General features: G+C 47.6%; 2 protein-coding genes across 4 annotated transcripts in view; one reads left to right on the top strand and one right to left on the bottom strand.

Moving 5' to 3' along the window:
• Nucleotides 1-10,626, top strand: part of CIRSR (corepressor of RBPJ and splicing regulator) — a 34,857-nt gene extending 24,231 nt beyond the window's left edge. The window contains exons 6-8 of one of the 3 annotated variants that reach the window (XR_014784765.1): nucleotides 26-111; nucleotides 2,173-3,842; nucleotides 10,209-10,626. Coding sequence is in view for 2 of the 3 variants with exons in the window: in XM_084813377.1 (XP_084669503.1) it covers nucleotides 26-111; nucleotides 2,173-2,836 (750 nt within the window). In the remaining variant the exon portion in view is untranslated. Of the gene's footprint in view, nucleotides 1-25; nucleotides 112-2,172; nucleotides 8,992-10,208 lie in introns of those variants that run through there. The other 2 variants (XM_084813377.1, XM_084813381.1) reach the window with 2 other exon arrangements.
• Nucleotides 10,627-15,070: 4,444 nt separating this feature from the next.
• SP9 (Sp9 transcription factor) lies at nucleotides 15,071-17,388 on the bottom strand. The gene is made up of 2 exons (XM_084813156.1): nucleotides 17,368-17,388; nucleotides 15,071-16,423 (listed from the first exon to the last, which is right to left on the bottom strand). Exons 1-2 carry the CDS (start codon nucleotides 17,386-17,388, stop codon nucleotides 15,071-15,073), a joined length of 1,374 nt encoding a protein of 457 aa, XP_084669282.1.
• Between the last annotated feature and the right edge of the window lie 264 nt (nucleotides 17,389-17,652).

The raw sequence follows: 17,652 nt of genomic DNA, 5'->3' as shown, positions 1-17,652 counted from the left end.
CATCTGTTCTCTTTTCTTTTGATAGGAATTTGTTGCAAGTGAAGGAGAAGATGACCCAGAAGTGGAATTTTTGAAATCCTTGACCACTAAGCAAAAACAAAAGCTTTTGAGGTAACTGCATCACTAGTACGTAGTACCACGTCTGTTTGTAATCGACAGTTACCAGTGGATACCTCAAAGTTTCAGTTCTGTTTTATACTAGAATGCTAATTTAGAATATCTAACAGTAAACACCAAACTGTTGGGAGTTCCCTTGTCTATTAGGAGCTATGAGTGTGCAGTCCTCCCCTGTTTTAGAAGTGAATGAATTCTATTGGCATCAGTGCTATTAACGTATGAGTATCTTGATGCAGAGTGCAGCTTTAATACCTTTTATCCCAAACTTAAATCCATTACTTTGAAGGAAGTACTGTTTACTTGAGTGTGACTTGCGTAGAGTTGGGGAATTAAACTGAAATTCTGGAATCCTTTACCCTTGATTCGCTCTATCAGTAGGCCTACATACATAGTACCTGGAGAACATGACTGAAGGTGATACATAAACTGAGTCTTTCTAAGATTGAATGCTATTTGATATGCAATTTTTTATGGTCTGGGGATAAATCAATTACATCCAGTAACACGCTTCTTCAGGTGAAAGATAGTGGATTTTTTAAATGGCATTTGGAAGACATTGATGTTTGTCCTTATTGGATCTTACATTAACCTACTCCGTCATCTGTAATTGTTGGTGGAATCACCCTCAGTGGTTTGCGGGAAATGGGACTTGTTTATAACCAGTCCTCTTCTTATATTGCTTTATGCTTGCTTTTATATTGGATTTGTAATATTACTGTTGTTATCTGCCTTGGGCATCTAGTGCAGAAACTCTAACTAAATAATAAATAAGCAAACTCCTGTTCACGCACAACATCTAAGACCAAACATCTGTAGCCCTCTTAGAGAAGCAGCAGTTACGCTTGTCAGCTGTTTGGTAGGGAAAGGGGAGTAAGGGATCCTCAGTCTATGCTTCCTCTCCCAAACAATGTATTGACATCTGATGGGGTTATACACCTGCAACCCAGGCTGCTGGATCAGGCTGAAAATTGTGGATGCACACACAATGCCAGGTAGGCAGGTTTCTGCTCATGTATGGCCCTAGTTGGATCAAGACAACAGGGCGTGTAGAAGTCATTAACAAAACTTCCTTTGACTTCCATGGAACAGGATTGGAACCATATTCTTTGGCACATGAATATCTTGTGATACTATGCCTCTGAAATTTGTTTTTCTAATTTCATTAAGGGTGCAGTCCTATTCAGATAGGCGGCTGCCTCCGAACTCGGAGGCGACCACTAATCCAAAGCAGGGCAGGAGTAGCACGGAGGGGATCATTCCCTCCGCGCTTCTCCTGCCCTGCAGTTTTGGCTAGACAGCCGATTGCGGGAGGGCTGAGCAGGGGAGGAGGCTGCTGTACGACACATAGGATGTGTCGTACAGGCATTTCCGCCCTCCCCACCCTGGAATGCCCCCCGGAACACTCCTTTTGGGCCGCTCCATGCTCCTCTTGTGAGCGCCATGGATGGGGCTGTTCCATGGAAGTGGGGGGAGGTCAGTTGTCCAGGAACCAACCTCAGAGCATGGGCTCCAAGGTCGGTTCCCGGAAAACCAGATATACTTAGGCTGTCTAGCTGCTGTCTAGCAGCCATAGGATTGCTCCCTAAAACACACTTACTAGATCAATGTATTAAGAAATGTTTCAAGGGTAAATTAAAGCATCTAGATTTAAATGAGCACAACTTTTTTTTCCTCCATAAAGTAAAACAACGCAGAGGTGATTATCTAAAAAAACTGATAACATTTTTAATTTTAAAAATACTCAGAACCAGCCTGTTCAAACAAAACCCAAAAAAACTAGCCCAGGTTCGGATTGCTTTCTCCCCTTCTATTATATGCTACAAAAGTCAGCAATTGAATAATTTTTACCGTAAGCAAAGAATACATTAAAAATGGCCAGGTGGCATGTTGCGGGAGGGATGTCATGATTTTTATTATTTTTTAGATAATTAGCTCATCACAGTCTGATATTTTTTATGTAAGATCTACTTTTTAAAAAATGATCTCTAAAATAGAGTATTTCACTGTTATACCTCGCTGCTTAATTGCTCTATTTTTCTATGTTCAAAATAAAAGGAAACTGGATCGCCTGGAGAAAAAAAAGAAGAAGAAAGATAGAAAAAAGAAAAAGCACCAGAAGAGAAAAAGCAAAAGTAAACACAGGAAACATAAGAGCAGACCCTCTTCCACGTCCTCTAGTGAGTCTTCAGTAAGCAGCAGTGACAGTGAGACTGACAGCCAAGATAAAACAGGACAAAAGACGATGGATTCTAAGGAAAAAAGAAAAGCGAAGTTTTCAGAGACTAGCAGCAGTGATTCTGAAGGGAAGGCGAAGACTAAGGGAAAACTTTATGAAGATCCCTCCAGCAGTCATGGTAACAAGGACAAAGATAGAGAGAAGTGTAGACCTTTAAAGCAAGATAGTTCTGGGGAGAACAACAAATGGAGCTCCTGTGATAGTAAAAGCAAGCCCACAAGCAGAAATGATAACACAGACAAGAGAAGAGAATCGGAAAGATATGGGAGTAGAAGCCAAAGCAAGGAGGAGAGGAGCCGGAAAGGCTCTAACACAAGGCACAGGACTTACAGCCCGAGTGAGGAGCAGCATAGGAAAAACAAAACTAAAAGCCACAGCTCAGACGTTTGCAGAGAGCAACAGAAACATAGAGAGAGCTACGACAACAAATACAGTAAAATGAAGCACAGAGAGAAAAGCAGAAGCAGAGAGAGGAAAACATAGATGATGTGGGTGGGAGATGCATTTTTGTGTGTCTTTTTTATAAACTCCTCTAGTTAGGGCTCTTGATACACTTCTCTCTTTCTCATCAGTTGACTGTTCTCAATGAAATGTAAATTCCATACTTCAGAGAACCCTAAACATATTTTGTATGTATGCTGCAAACAAATACAGGCTTTTAAATATGTCCAATAAATTAGTTTCTTGATAAATGTGTTTTCTATTTCAGTAGCAAGCCATGTGATCTGATTTTGGTGGGGGAAGTTATTTGGTAAATCAAAATTTCCTTTATTTTAGACAATGTACAAAAATACTTGGCATGCCTCTGTAAAACTGGAGCTTAACCAGTACATATTATTTCTCCTTGATTGATAATAAATGTAAATAGTCTTGTGAGGAGCAGGGTAAGTGTTAATTAGGCCAATAGTTTTTAACATATGACTGGATAAAATCTCTGTTATAGGCCACCAAGGCTAGATTATTTTTCAACTGAAGCATTTCCCCCACAAGATCCAACTAAGACAACAATTTCATGAGTTAAAACGACAGAGCAACATAGTTCCACATAAGTGTGTAGCCAACATTTTGACCACCTGCAGAGTATAACTTGGTCAGGGCTATCTAAGCTTCTTGAACCCCTGTTGGTATATGTTGCTACAGTGTCAAATTATTGTTCAATAATTTCTCAAGACATGGGAAGAATATTTATTGTCTTAACAGTTTCTAGGTATTGTGTGCTGTAGGAATCTTAATGTCAGCTCCACTCTTCTTACCTTACAGTAGCGGCTTCTCTTAGGTTTGGGGAATATTTTTTTTAACTAGATGTTGCTAAGGTATGAACTGCATTAAATAAACTTTAGTTTCACAAATGGATCACTTTATTTTCTGGGATTTGTCTGTTATTTCAAAGGCACAGGTAGAAACTCTGGATGCTGCTTTTCCTTTTTGATCCGTAAAGAGAAGGAAAATTAATTCATTAGAGGAACCAAGTGGTGCAATTCAATTCAAGGTGCAAGCAAGTAACTTTTTCATCTCTCTGTTTCTGCTACAGTTTGTTCAATTTGGTTATTTTTTTCTGGACTACTTTGTACCACCATGCAGAAGCTTTTCACAGGAATGAGTTTGTAGCAGAGGTGACTTAATTGCCTTGCAAAACTCAGCACTTTACACTTATATGAGTGTTAACCATAAGAGATTAAAAGATAATGGGAGCATCAAATACTAAACATAAGCAGGACTACGCACTACAGTAACTTGTTAATGCTTTCATTAAAAGAAAGAAGTTAGATGGCACAAGGATTGCAATCCTGTGCATACTTACTTTGAAATAAGACCCATTAAGCTAACTTCCTAGTAAACAGTGCAGAGGATTGGTCAATAAGGAAAGAGATTGAAAGATATCCCTTCCCCCGCCCCCCCTGGATATAAATAACAGTGAGACAAAAACTAACACACAATTCATTCCCGTCATTCAAAAACTGTATATACATTTCTAGCCTGTCCCAACTTGAATGGGTCAGGATGGAAAACTAAAACATTATGTATATAAAATGTCTGCTTAAAATTGGCAAAACATTTTACTATCCCCACATAGCACTCTAAACCCCCTCTTTTAAAAACTAACCCACATTTTACAACACTTCTGAACAATGTTTAGTCCTTGGCTTAGTGAGGTTCTAGGGAAAACACCTTCCATTTAAAGCACTAAGAACGTTTCTGTATTTACCCTTTCTGTCTGGACTTGGCCCACAGACAGTATTGTTTCAAAGGATGCTGTCACCTGATTTTAAAGATTATGATGGGGCATAGAGGGAAAGGCAGTCTCTTGTGTTTGCTGGGTCCACAAGCTGTTACCGCTGTTACTGGCACAGGCAATTTAAATAGATGCTCTGAGACTTAAGAGCAGCACTTCTATACCTGGACACCTATTTCCGACAACACTGTGGCATTCTTTGTTTCTAAAGCGACATAGGGGCCAGAGCTTAATATGAAGTGTCCAGGGCATACCTTTTCAGAGTTTATGCTTGAGAACACAGGAGAAGAAAGGACATTATTTTGGTGCAAAGTCTGCATTTGAAAATGTCTTTCAGCCCAGTAAAATTTGTGACCCCACTTTGAAAGGGCCTTTGGAATAACACATAAGTAGTGCAAGACATCTATTTCTCTGCCTCTGAAAAGAGCAGTCTCTTGTCTCCCCACTCACCCACCCCTTCGCTGTGGCCTATTTTGTTGTACATCGAGAAGGGGCATTGGTTCAAGCTTGTCTGTGCTGGCAGCTTGCCACCGAGCTGCTGCTGTTACATTTCCCTCATGCAAGAGGATTAAGTGTATCTGGCCCCTCTATTTTTAGTAAGCATTTCTACACGTTCTCGTTTTGGTTTCTTCTAGGTTCGTTTATAAAGGTATGCCATGGGCATGTGCTTGTAATTTTGCTGGTGTGTTTCTGGTTGAACGGAAAGGCCTCATTCTGCTACACAAGTCTCTCGTCTGTCTTTCTAAACCTGGCAATTCCAGGTTCACACAGACCAGACAAAACATTACGATGGTGTACTTACTAATGCCTCTGCAACATCTCAAGTTGATACGCTGGTGAGAATATTACTGAGGCGCTTACGCTGAACAAGGAATTGTTGACAATGTTTTGGAGTCTGACTTCGTATTTCATCTCCAAGAGGTATCTGCATTTCCAGATACCTGTGGAGCCTTTCAGACAGAGCAACTCCTCAAGCAGTTTCAGGGTGTTTTAGGAACGACTTGTTTTTGCTCTTAAAACAGAGAAGGCTCTTGAGTACTGTTTGAAGTGTAAACAGAAAGCATTTCAATTGTTCAGAGAGAGTTTATTTTAAGATGAAAGGATGAAGATGCTAGAATTGGGTTTAGGGCAAAAAATGAATGTTTAATATAGGCTAAAATTTCACCTTTGTGAATAGTGTAAACAGTTGGTGATGAACATCTTCCCTTTATTCTTTTGTTGTTATCCTGTGGAGTTTGAACAGTTGTGTGGGGTTGTTTTGTTAAAGTCAGTTTGATTTGGCACCATTTAAGGTTATTTCCCATAACCTTAAATGCATTTTGCATCTACCAAGGGTGTTTAAGAGAGGATCTTAATGTACAAAGCTCTCTTGCTGCCCACACACTACGTTTTTAGGAGTACACCACATACATTTTAAGTATACACTAAAAATGTAAAGCGTGACTGCAAAAACAAAAAAGTTCATGTTGTCTGCTCGGTGTCAAGTACATCCTTGTTGGTAAATCTGGTTTTGTTATTGCACGTGGGTTAAGCCCCCTTTTTGGCTATTGTTCAAAAGCAAGAAAGGAAAAATGGACATGAAGGTGAGCAAGCTGCCTTCTTCTGGAAAACTTCTGGTTGGCCTGGTTCTAAACATGGTGTGTGAGCCTTGCTGTCTGCCTTAATTTGACAAAGGCAAATTAAACCCTGTAGGAGGTGCTGTTGGTTTATAAATGACCACAAACGTCTACTAGGCAGGGTCTCTCTTTTTAAACCTCAAACGGCCTGCCGCTGGGCTGCAAGACGACAGTGCCACACGGTGTGGTTTGCTGGTGAGTGAATCATCTCGCCGGCACTACTAGGCCAAAGAGCTGCGCAGAAATGGGTCGCGAGGTGCGCTCCGCACTTTTTGCGCGTAACTTCAGAGGCCTACGGAGGGCATCTCCGAACTGGGGGAGGCCTTCCGGGGTCAGGTGAAAACAGGCCCTGCCAAAATCGGGCGGGTAGTTCCCTGGAGTGGCCGCGATCCTACGCCACGTGGTGAATGAATGGCCGATGCCGCGGGGCTGGAGGTCTCCCTCCCAGTCCCAGGCCTAGCGTCGAGTATTACTAGCAGAGGGCACCGGTCCACTGGCATGTAATCTGAAGAAATAGCCTTCGCCTACGGAGGTTCCTTCCACATGAACCACCTTTTTGGGGGCCACAGGATCGTGCGTGTGTGGCGTGGGGGTGGTGAGCGCGCGCCGTCGACGCTGACGGAATGGTTTGCTATAAACGGAGACGGCTCCCGCTTCAGGCAGGCAAAGGCCGCGGTTGTGCGTTTCGATCCGAAGAAGCGCGAGGTCAGCGGCGACCTGGCCGGTGACCAAGGGGGGAAAGCGCCTTGTCATCAGTCCGCCTTGGAAAGAAGTTGGGGGAACTCTGTCTCGTGGACCCGGCGACTCTCAAGACTCGCGGCTCCGCTTAAAATGTTCAATGACAACCCGAACGAAGTAGTTACGTCTTTAAAACTGGCCTTTGCCCCTCCAGGAGGGCCGAGCTGCTCGCTGCTCTGCGGGAGGGCGGCTCATCCAGTACTCCGAGGAGGGCAAAGTGGACCAGGCGGGGGACAGAGCCGGAGACGGCCACAGAGCCGGGAAAGCGAGCGCTGCCGCTCCTTCCCTTTGCTGCAGCCGAAATATTTCGCTCCTGGGTAGCGAAGGAGTCGCCTGGCAGCAGAAAGAAACCCGGAGTCGGCTCTTGCCGCTGGACTTGCTGCCAGGGGAGGCTGGCGGCTCCGATTCCGGTGGGGCTGTGAATCCATTCTGGGTTGCAGTCTGAACGAGCCAGAACTCCAAAGGAGATATCCAAGGTGCTGGACCTTTTTTGGGGATAGGGTTCAGCAGCTTGGATAGCTCCTTTAGAGTTCTGGCTGAAACCCAGGATGGAATCACAGCCTCACTGAAATCGGAGCCACCAGCCTCCCCTGCTTGCTGCACTGGGTGGAGAAGAAAGGAAAGGGCCGCTTAATGACCAACAGCAGGAGCGCCCCGCCACTTTTGAAGCGCAGGCTCCCTTTAAATTGATGGGAGATTATATCGAGGTAAATAAGTCTTCCTGACGACTAACGCTGCGTTCTTCTAAACCAGCCTTCCCCAGCCTGGTGCTTTCCAGATCTGCTGGACTACAACTCTGGCTGGAGCATGCTGGGAGGTGTAGTCCATCACATCTGGAGGCCACCGGGCTGGGGAAGCATACTGAACGTATTAGGCTTACTTCTGAGAAAGTATGTTTCGAATCAGGCTTCAAGTGCAACTGGAGACTTGTGGATCTCTTGCAGCTCTGCAACTCCAGGTATACCCCACTGATGCCAGTGGGATTGCCTTTGGAGAAAGTGGTTCGGAGCAGTGTAACCCATCCGAGATGCTTGATATAACGCGGGGGCGGGGATACGTGCCATGCAGAACCCGTCTGTGCTTTTGGGTCTGGAACAGGGCTCCAACCCAGACACATAGGGACTTTGGCCCCATCCGGCATCAGAGCGCTGCTGGAATCCGCAAATGACCTCATCCTGTGGACTTGTGCTTTAACCAACTTCATCGCACATGTAAGCCAAGGACTCGACCAACTTGTAGAGTGCGGGCTTACAACACCGGGGTCAGGGCGTACAAACAAACCAGGAGCGGCAGTTAAGGCGTGCAAACACGCACTCCGGAGTTACGGATCGAAATTCAGAATGTGCACGTGGCCAATATTCCCAACTCACAGCTTTCCCTTCGTAGGGTCGCTGGCTCTGGCGGGCTATCCCGCCTTCCCGTGTAGACGGGCGCTGGGGCGCCTGCGGAAAAGGCAGGGAAGAAAAGGGATGAATTTGACGCGCCCTCCAACTTCGTAAATGTGAATTTGTGGATGAATGAGGAGGGAGGAGGGAAATGGGGGCTTTCCCCATTCTTCAGCTCTCGCGTCGAGACTCTAAAGCACCGTAAGGAGAACCTAGGGCAGCGTTATGGCTCCTGTCCTTTCCCAGCAGAATCGAGAGAAGGGCTCCTTTTGTCGACTAGATGTTACAGATTTCAGTGTGGTGCTGGAATAGGGGTATAGACCATTTAATTCTCAGTTTGATTTGTAGAGTCTGGAAAGGGAGGGGGAAATCAGCTGACACCTTCAAAATTTAGATAGTGAAGGGGAATAAATTATTACTAATTGAAAGGTAAATAAACAGGTGACTTTTCAGCTCCGATTCCCTCTTGGATCGTTACAATAAATATCCCCGAAGGAAGCTCTCTATTTATGTTGTCATTGATTAATTCTCGCTACCTCATTTGATTTCGATTTAGAACGATTTGATTCTAATTTAATTAGCATGTAATTTGGATGTACATAATTACTGTAATTATGACATTCAGGTAAGGCAGCTTTAGGCTGAAAGGCAATTTCAAAAAAAAAATAAATTCGCCCCCTCCCTTAGCAAAACCCTACTTTGTAGTAGGGGATGGACAAGGACTCTGCACCCTGCTATCCAAGTAGTAATTAGCACATCTTGGAAACAGGCAGCGCTGCGAGACGGATATTAAACCGGCGGTGAGGCGAAAGCCCAAACCCGTTCGGCTCCGCCGGGGGGGGGGGGGGGCGGCTGGGGGGGCGGAGCCTGCTGTGTAACCGAGCAGGCATGTTTACATAAATGACCGCGCCAAACCGCCCACCACTCGTGCCGGCCTCCCCTCTCGGCTTGGCGGCGGGAATCAAAGGGCTGCTCTGCCGCGCGTCCGCCCGCCGCTTGGCTTTTTGGAGTGGGCGGGGGCGTTCAGCCTTCTCTGATCTTCCAAGCCACGCTCCTTCCAGACGAAAGTGGTTTGAAAGTGGATCATCCGGCGGATGGGCGCCTCTCTCTCGTCTATTTAGATGGAGATGCGCTTGGCGTTCGCTCGGATGTATCTCCTTGCACTGACGTGAGATTCTGTGAGCTCGAAGGTGAAGACGGAAACTAGTCCGTTCATAATCATTTCGCTACAAACTGAAGTCGTGGTCTTTACATGGGAGGCCTGATCTCGAGCCAAATTCTGGGCTGTCCCCTCTCTCCCGCCGCGCGCGCGCGCGCGCCCCCGCCCCCTTCACAGGTCTTACTCTGGAAGAATTAACCCCGCCACTTGATGTGAAAGCTCGCGCGAATAAAATCATTTAGGCCCCATCGCTATTAATGAGCGCAACCAGTCTATGAAATCGGAGTAGGATTTCCTAGAAGAGGAATCCTTAAATTCGTAGGTTTTACATGGCAAGGGGGAATGAGGCCACTTTTCCTGTGTTCTTAGGGCGTTTTCTTCTCCTCCTCCTACTCGTGAGACTTAAAACGGCCTCAATCGATCTGTAACGCGACGCTTCGGCGAGACAGGAATACACATTTCAACCCCTCTTCCGCTTTCTGTCCTGCCATAACCGCATTTTACACGTGGCGGTTCGAGGCCACCTGCCTTTATAAAAACCCCAAGCCTTGATTTGTGTTTTAAAATGCCTTGGCGACAGAAATTGTCCACCCCGCCGTCTTCAGAAATCTGTAAGAGCTGTGATGAGGGAATGATAGGAATACAGAGAGAGGATGGTGGAGGCAGAAAACGGTAAAATAGCCTAGGCCAAGAATTAAAAGTTTCTCCCTTTGTTTTATGTTAGGCCTCAAACATGAACGATTTTGATCCATAACCTCTGCATCGATTGAAAATTCGGTCCTCGCTGCTACACTGCGGATGTCGAAGCGCAGAATGTACTTGTCTAAAAAGGGTTTCTGCCTTAATTCCTACTGAGCTTAGACAAGCGAGTCTCCAACACCAGCTCAGACTATTTCTGGAATGAATCAGAAGTCCGTCTCGCTTCGCAATCTCTAGATGGCGCCAAAGAGTCAGAAATTATAAAACACCGCCCCCCTCTCCTCACTCTTCTCAAAGGACTCAAAAGTGACTGTCAAACATAAAAGCAAATCAGAGTTTGCAGGGGTGTTTTTTTTTTTAATATGTTAAGAATGTTATTCCTTAAGAAAATTTGTCGCTAAATTATTCTCACTTAAAATAAACACTGAGTATACCAATTACCCAAATAGGCCGGATTTTCTGTTACGTTTTCTTCATCTGCATTTTTGGAACGTGGAAAAGTATCTTGGGTAAATACACAGAACGGCGGCAAATAAACTGGAGATAAATTTGCCGCGTGTGGGTGTGTATTAAAAAAATCCGGAAAACAACGTTTTGTCCCGGTTATACAAGGCTGTACATCTTTAAAACTTCATAGACCAAAAGTGGGGAAAACATACATTTAGAGCAGGAAACGGTAGTTAGGACAGGGGGAGACAGATTTCCCGCGGAATCAGACACAGGTCGCATTAAATGCTCCTTGCGGAGTCCTGTGATCCCTGCCACTCCCAGAGGCGGTGTGCGCGTGTTTTCTATCCTTGTGTCCGTGGTGGGAACTCGTCCCCACCGGAAGTAACAATACACGGGAAACAAGAAAAGTGCAAATAGTCGATCTCTGGATGTGACTAAGAATGCGGGGAGGGGGAGATTTTGAAGCACCCCTTCTCCCCTCTGTCTAAAATGCCATACAGTGAAAGCAGCATCCCCCGCCCCCGTCGCCCTCTTTCCCGTGCGTGGCATTATGTTCTCGGATTTCCAGCCCCTCGCTTGAGAGGGCAGCGAGTCTCAAGACAAACGCCCGGCTGCCTACTGTGGTCTTTCCAGGCGGTCCCCGCTCATCCTTCATTATACATAAAAGGTCTGCAATACTACGACCTGCCAATTATCGCCCGAGGCTTGTTTGGCTGTGCGTGCGTGCGTGCGGGAGAGGGGGAGAGATCCCTAGGTTTCCTCAGTTAAATGGCTAGGCCCTGAAGCTCTAAAGTTTACTCTCTTCTCTTCATTTCTGGGGAGTCGCTAAATGATGGACGTTTTCTGACCCGAGGGGGCAAAGGCAAGGCAAAAAGGTCCTTGATCACTGAGCTGAGAATTGAGACTCTGGCCTGGCAGAAACTGGACCTCGATGGAGAGCCCTTTGATCTGTTTTATTACAGATTGAAAACAAAGCTGACTTCTGCCCAACACCCAGCGAGAACGCATTCCTCAGAAACAGCACAACTGACCGGGTGGGTGGGTGGCTGGGTTGGCGGGGTGGGGGGGAAGAAGCCACATCCTGCAGCTCATAAAGCTCCCTCTGTTTACTCTGCCCTTACTCGAGGATGTCCCCCCTCTCCCCCACCCCTGTTGCCGTTGTGTTCTCCTCCTAAACCTCGGAATCAACACACTCCAAAGCAAATAATAGCCACCGATTGTCTGGACTAGCCCTAGGAGTCGGCGGGGGGGGGGGGCGGGGAGAGAAGATGGATGTTCACACACTTAACAAGTGCTTTCCCCCCACGCTTTAAGCAAAGTTAAACCCACGACGTGAAGACGACAAGAGGATAAAATACACCAAGGGGAAAGAGAAGGAGAGGAGACCGCTCTCGACCCACGCCGTTAGAGGATTTAGGCAAAAAGATTATTACCACCACCAAATAAATAAACAAATCAAACTGAAATTACACTTCCCCCAAATCCTTTCTGTCAGCCCTTCCCATCTCGCTTTGAGTGTCGAGTCTGCATCCTTATTATACTGCTTTGAGAAATAATTTAGCCCCTACTTCTGTGACTGCATTTTACTGCAATTATCGAGGAAAGCTAAATACGAGTCCTGCTAGACACAACAGATGTGTTTATTCAGAGCTTCTTCAGCGTGGTCCGCGGCTGCCACCAAAATCCGTTTCCTGGATTTATATATTGGACAAAAGTGGACATGTGTGTGTGTGTGTGTATATATATATATATATATATATATATAGTAAATTTGTATGCCCAGTTTTGTAAAAGGCTTCAAATATATTTTAGCCTTTCGTGCTGTAATGTGCAATCTAAATTAACTTTTCCCCCCTTTCCCCCTCCCCCTCCACTCGTCTCTCTTTCCCCCTAAAGTAGCGCAATTAACGGGGGGGGGGGACACGACGACGATTGGAACGATTTTCCTTTTTTAAAGCTATACTGTGACTGTTAAGTTGGTGGTCAGAAGACAAAGGGAGTGAAAATAATTTTCATTTCAATAATTGCCTTCTGGTCAATTTAACTGTGCCTTATTTTGAAAGAGCCAGTCTAAATGAGATTCCTGTCCCAAATGTGTTCCCAGGCCTTATCCCGGCTTTAATTATTCCTGAGGTTTTTTTTTTCCTTCAGAATAAGACGCTGCACTGCGTAATCACAAAGAAGTCAGAGAGCATCCTTGAACCTTTTCAATAGCAGAGCCACTGATATTCAAATAACATGCGAGGAGCATTTGACTGCATGGGGGACATAAGCATTTTCAATTCACTATTTGCATAGATCAACTGTCTTTTGAAAAGGAAAGGAGCAGTTGTCTTCCATAACATTAAAAAGCCCAGTTATCAAATCAAGTGCTTAGTTTGGGAGGCTTTTAAAACGTTTACATTTTATCTCGCGTTGCCCTTTACCGTTTGACATGCAAATTTGGTGCAGTTAATTTAGACAATTAAAAGGATCTTCAAGGGAAGCTTTGTCATCGAGAATATTCTGAGGGTTTTCCCCGTGGACCAGCTGAGATAAAGTTGGCCAGAACAAATGATGTCTAGGAGATTAATTAGATATTTGATAAGACATGAATCACTAATAAGGGAATACAAGGCACAAGGGGCTGCTATGTGCTCCAAGTCAAAATTAATAACATTTAACAAGGTTTTCATTTAGGCATGAAATGTCTTTTCCGGAGTATTGACTCTAGCGATTTATTCCCCCGGGATTGCCTTTCTCTAACCTGCACAACCTTGTTGGAGACCTGACGGGGCGTCTTTTTTAATAAATATTTGCTCGGCCGGGATTTATCCTTCCTAAACCCTTTTAAAGGCATTCGGTTTATGAAAATCTGTTTCGGGAGAGGGGATGGGGTTTTAGAGGTTCCCTTATTGGGGAGCCACCGCTGATCTTTTAACCACAGATAAGTCGCTTTAGCAAGTTGCATCTCAGATACGGCTGCCTCAGACATTCTAAAAAACACAGTCCATTCAAATCAGTGCGACTTTTGCCTCAAGAGAACTGGAATCCTAAAATCGTGTTCTTAAACGGGTTTGGCTTATTTAGATTTCATGTCTTTGAAGGGGTTCTGATTGGCATCAGATCCTTGACGTTACTGGTGTTCAGTAGTTAAATTCGACCTTAATGTAATTACAGCGTAATTCTATGCATGTTTACTCAGAAGTAAGTCCCACTGAATTCAATGAGACTTAATCCCTAGTAAGTGTGCTTAGGAATGCAAACCTAATATTAGAATTTGATAGAATGGATGACAAAATATATGTTCTAAGCAAGAGGAAGGCGGATTGCAGTAAGAAGGCAATCGATGTGTGGGACTGACGGGGTGGGAAATGAAACCCTGGAGTACATTGTTCAGAGTCCTTTAATAATACCAAAATGAAAATATTATGTCAAGATTTTTTTTTTCCAATACAGATAAACGCATTTAATTTCTTTAAACAACCTTAACTTACTGGTGTGAGTGAAATATTAACTCAACATTTTAAATATCTTTTACATATATACTGACCTTCACAAAGTGCATCAGAAATAATAATAATTTAAAAAACAAACAAAAAACCTCCCCTGAATTTCCGGAATTCACCCCCCAAAATAAAAAATAATAACCCTATCAGAATTGACATTTACAAGGGGGGGAAAGAGAACACAGTCCTGTGTGTCTGTCTGTCTGAGTGTGTGTCTGCTGTTTGGAACCCTATTTATACATATGTTTGAGGAACTACAGAGACAAACTCTCTCGGACCTTTTCCAGTTTAATTTCCCGCCTTCACCCTTTGTGTGTGCCTGTGCGCGCGCGCGAGTGTGTTTGTCTCTCTGTGTCTATGTGCAACGGACGATTTCTTCTTTTTCAATATTAAATATAAAAGCGTCGTTGTAGATTTCGTCAAATACGACTTGCTGTAATCTGCAGTAGATTTATACTTATAACTATATTATAATAATCCGCTCCAAAGAGCTGCATTTTGGTCCTAGGGGGCGGGCGGCTGTTGTTGTTGTTGATTACTTTTGCTCTGTTTTGTCTGCTTTTCGGAGAGGGGTGTGTGGGGGAGAGAGAGATCTCCAGCCGTTTCTATTGCTCTTCGCCAGGAAGGTCGTGTTTTCTTGTTTTGGAAACGGTTGTTTTGTCTGCGTCTCTGCCCTTAGGGCCGGGTTCAAGTCTCTCCAAACAGCCTAAAAGTCTAAAGGGCGCCCTTCGCGTCACTCTTCGCCCACTCCCACCCCTTGCCCCCCTCCAAGCTCCCAGAAAAGCGGAGCAAAAGTGGCGGTGCTGGGGGTGACCCTCGCTTCTCCCCGCAGCCACCCGCGGCGCATCCTTGTTCCCTCGCGCTCTCCCGGGCGCCCGTCCTTGGCGCGACCCCGTCCCGCCAAAACTTCTCCCGCCGCCGCCGCCGCCGCCGCCGCCGCCCTCCCGCCCTACGAGTCGTTGGGCCCCGCTGCGGAGTCCTTGCCCCGCGCCTCGTGCAGAATGAGGTCCGGAGACTCGGACCGCGGCGTCTCCAAGTTGCTGGCGTCCGTGTCGCTGTCGCTGCCCTTTTTGCCCCCGCCTCCCCCGTTGTGCGTCTTAATGTGCTTGCTGAGGTGGTCGCTGCGCATGAAGCGCTTGTTGCAGACCGGGCAGGCGAAGCGCTTCTCGCCCGTGTGAGTCCGCAGGTGCCGCTGGAGCTCGTCGGAGCGCGTGAAGCGCTTGCCGCAGAAGAGCCAGTTGCACACGAAGGGCCGCTCGCCCGTGTGCCAGCGCAGGTGCGCCTTGAGGTGCGACGTCTTGCCGTACACCTTGCCGCAGCCGGGGATGTGGCAGCTGTGCAGCCCTTTGCGCCGCAGGCTGGCCCCCGCCGGCCCGAGCCGCTCGGCCTCCTGGCAGTTGGGGCAGTCGCACGTGGCGCGGCCCGAGTAGCGCCGGGCGGAGCGCGCCGAGCCGCCGCCCGCGGCCGCGGCGGCCGCGGCCCCGGAGATCATGGCGCTGGCGGCGGCCACCGCGGCGCTGGAGTCCGTGTAGGAGGGCAGCACGGGCTTGAAGCCCTCTTGGGTCAGCAGGTGCTGGCTGGTGGAGAGCAGGTGCGAGGCCGCCGTGGAGCCCAGGCCGGTGGAGCTGAACGCCGAGTGCGTGAGGGAGCTGAAGTCGGCCGGGTTGTAGGTGCCCAGCTGGGAGTGGAGGGAGGCCTGGGGGGCGCCCGAGTGCAGCGGGCTCTGCAGGCCCCCGGCCGGGTTCTGCACCTCCAGCCACGAGCCCGGGTTGGTGTGCACGTCCCACCACGAGGAGGCCGCCCCGTTGGCCACCTCGCCCGCCGCCAGCGTGGAGTGGAAGCCGGACTTGTACCACGACTCGTAGGGGTGCGCCATGCCCACGCGCGGGTACAGGCTCTCCGCCGCCGAGCTGTGCACTTTGGAGATGAAGGCTGACTGCCCGCCGGGCTCCTGGGGAGACACCCCCGCCGCCGCCGCCGCCGCCGCCGCCGAGTTGGAGAAGAGGCCGCTGTAGTCGCTGCTGAAGGCCGACGAAGTGGGCGAGGTGGAGGCCAGGCAGAAGGCGCTGTTGGCTGTGCCGCTGCCGCTGCCGAGCCCGCTGGAGCCGCGGCTGGTGGCCACGGTGAAGCCGGACAGGCTGGAGCCCAGGTTGCAGCTGGAGGTGGAGCGTTTCCAGGGGTGGAAGCTGCCCTTGGCGAAGGCGCTCGACTCCGGCAAGGTGGTCAGTGGGCTGGTGTTGCCGATCTTATTGCAGGTGGCGGCCAGCATGGCCAAGGGTGTGGTTCCAAATCGTGGCTCTTCCTGTGGGGGAGACACAAAACGAGCCCGTCAACCTCGCCCCCAAGCCCCCGATCTGGCGGACACGCGACGCAACACGGCCCAGCTTCCTTCACCCCAGCGCTCGCAGAGGAGGCCCCCAAAATCCCCAAGCCAAAAGTCTCCTCGCCAAAAGTTGCGCGCAATTGATTCGCCTTATTAAAAAAGAAAGGGAAAAAGAAACTCCCGTTCCGTTTCATCCCGCCTAGCTCGATCCAAATTTAGGACTTGCTCCCTGTCACTTTTCAGGGACCTCACTGCGTTCAGGAGAAAAGCTGTAAACCGAATTTAATGACGAGAGACGAGAGTCCACGATACCCTACAGCAGTCACAACATAAGCAAAAACAAAAGCAGGCATTAAAATAAATTTTAAAAGCCGCACACCTGATTTATCTTAAAGACAGAGCTGAGATTTCTCCTTCCGTTCTTTTCTTGTGGTGGCGGGTCAAACAAACCGGTCTTAAAAACAAGGATCCCAAGGGATGGAGCGAAAACAAAACTAGATGCTCGCCAAAGCCTTTAAGGGCGAGCGATCTTGTTCGACGAAGCGGCAGAACACATAAAAACGGCCACAGGGCTTTCCTGAGAACGTCGCCCGTAAATCTGAGACTGCGGGGGAAGCCGCCGTTGCAACGCAACATATTTAAGGGGGGGGGGGAGACATTTGTGCCAGGACAAATCAAAGCGGAGTAAGGGGTGGGGGGTACAGAGACACGGGAATGGAAAGAGCTGCCTCAAGGCTAGCCTTATTTTATCTTTCAGTTTGTTTGAGCTCCTCCACATGTCCAACCAGAAACTGCTTGCTGCTGCAGTAACAGTTCGGGTCGCTCATTCGTTCAGCTGCCCTCGGGGGAGAAACCCCCACTCCCCCACCCACCCGCACAACGAAAACCGAGGTCTGTGGGCATAGAAGCGTCTCCTGACTTACCCCAAGTATAGACGTAGCCATAGCCAAGTCCCTTGGCTGGGTGATGAGATCGGAAGGGGGCTCTGCCTTGCGCGCAGGTTGGCGAGTGTGCGCGACGTCCTCCCAGCTTCCCGCTGTAGTCCACTTGCACCAAGCACACTCCTGGTTCTGGACGGCTAAACTCAGCCTAAGTGTGGGGAGCGCCTGCTTTGAAGTACCGCTGGCTGGGACTCTCGCCCAATGAGGGTGGAGAAAGAACAAGCAGGAGTTGCCCTGCAGCCAATCAGAAACTTGGAGATGCAAGAA

Source organism: Heloderma suspectum, chromosome 1 (assembly GCF_057233095.1).
Source record: "Heloderma suspectum isolate Gila_16-S chromosome 1, 16-S_ref, whole genome shotgun sequence".
Taxonomy (NCBI): Eukaryota; Metazoa; Chordata; class Lepidosauria; order Squamata; family Helodermatidae; genus Heloderma; species Heloderma suspectum.
The sequence above is the reverse complement of the archived record's forward strand: the minus strand, read 5'-3'. Positions and strand labels throughout refer to the sequence as shown.

Bases quoted from the DNA above. Each gene is read 5' to 3' on its own strand.
- SP9 (XM_084813156.1), bottom strand. From the start codon at position 17,388: ATGGCTACGTCTATACTTGGG. The intron at 16,424-17,367 runs GTAAGTCAGGAG...TCTCCCCCACAG, and splicing joins TGGCTACGTCTATACTTGGG to GAAGAGCCACGATTTGGAAC.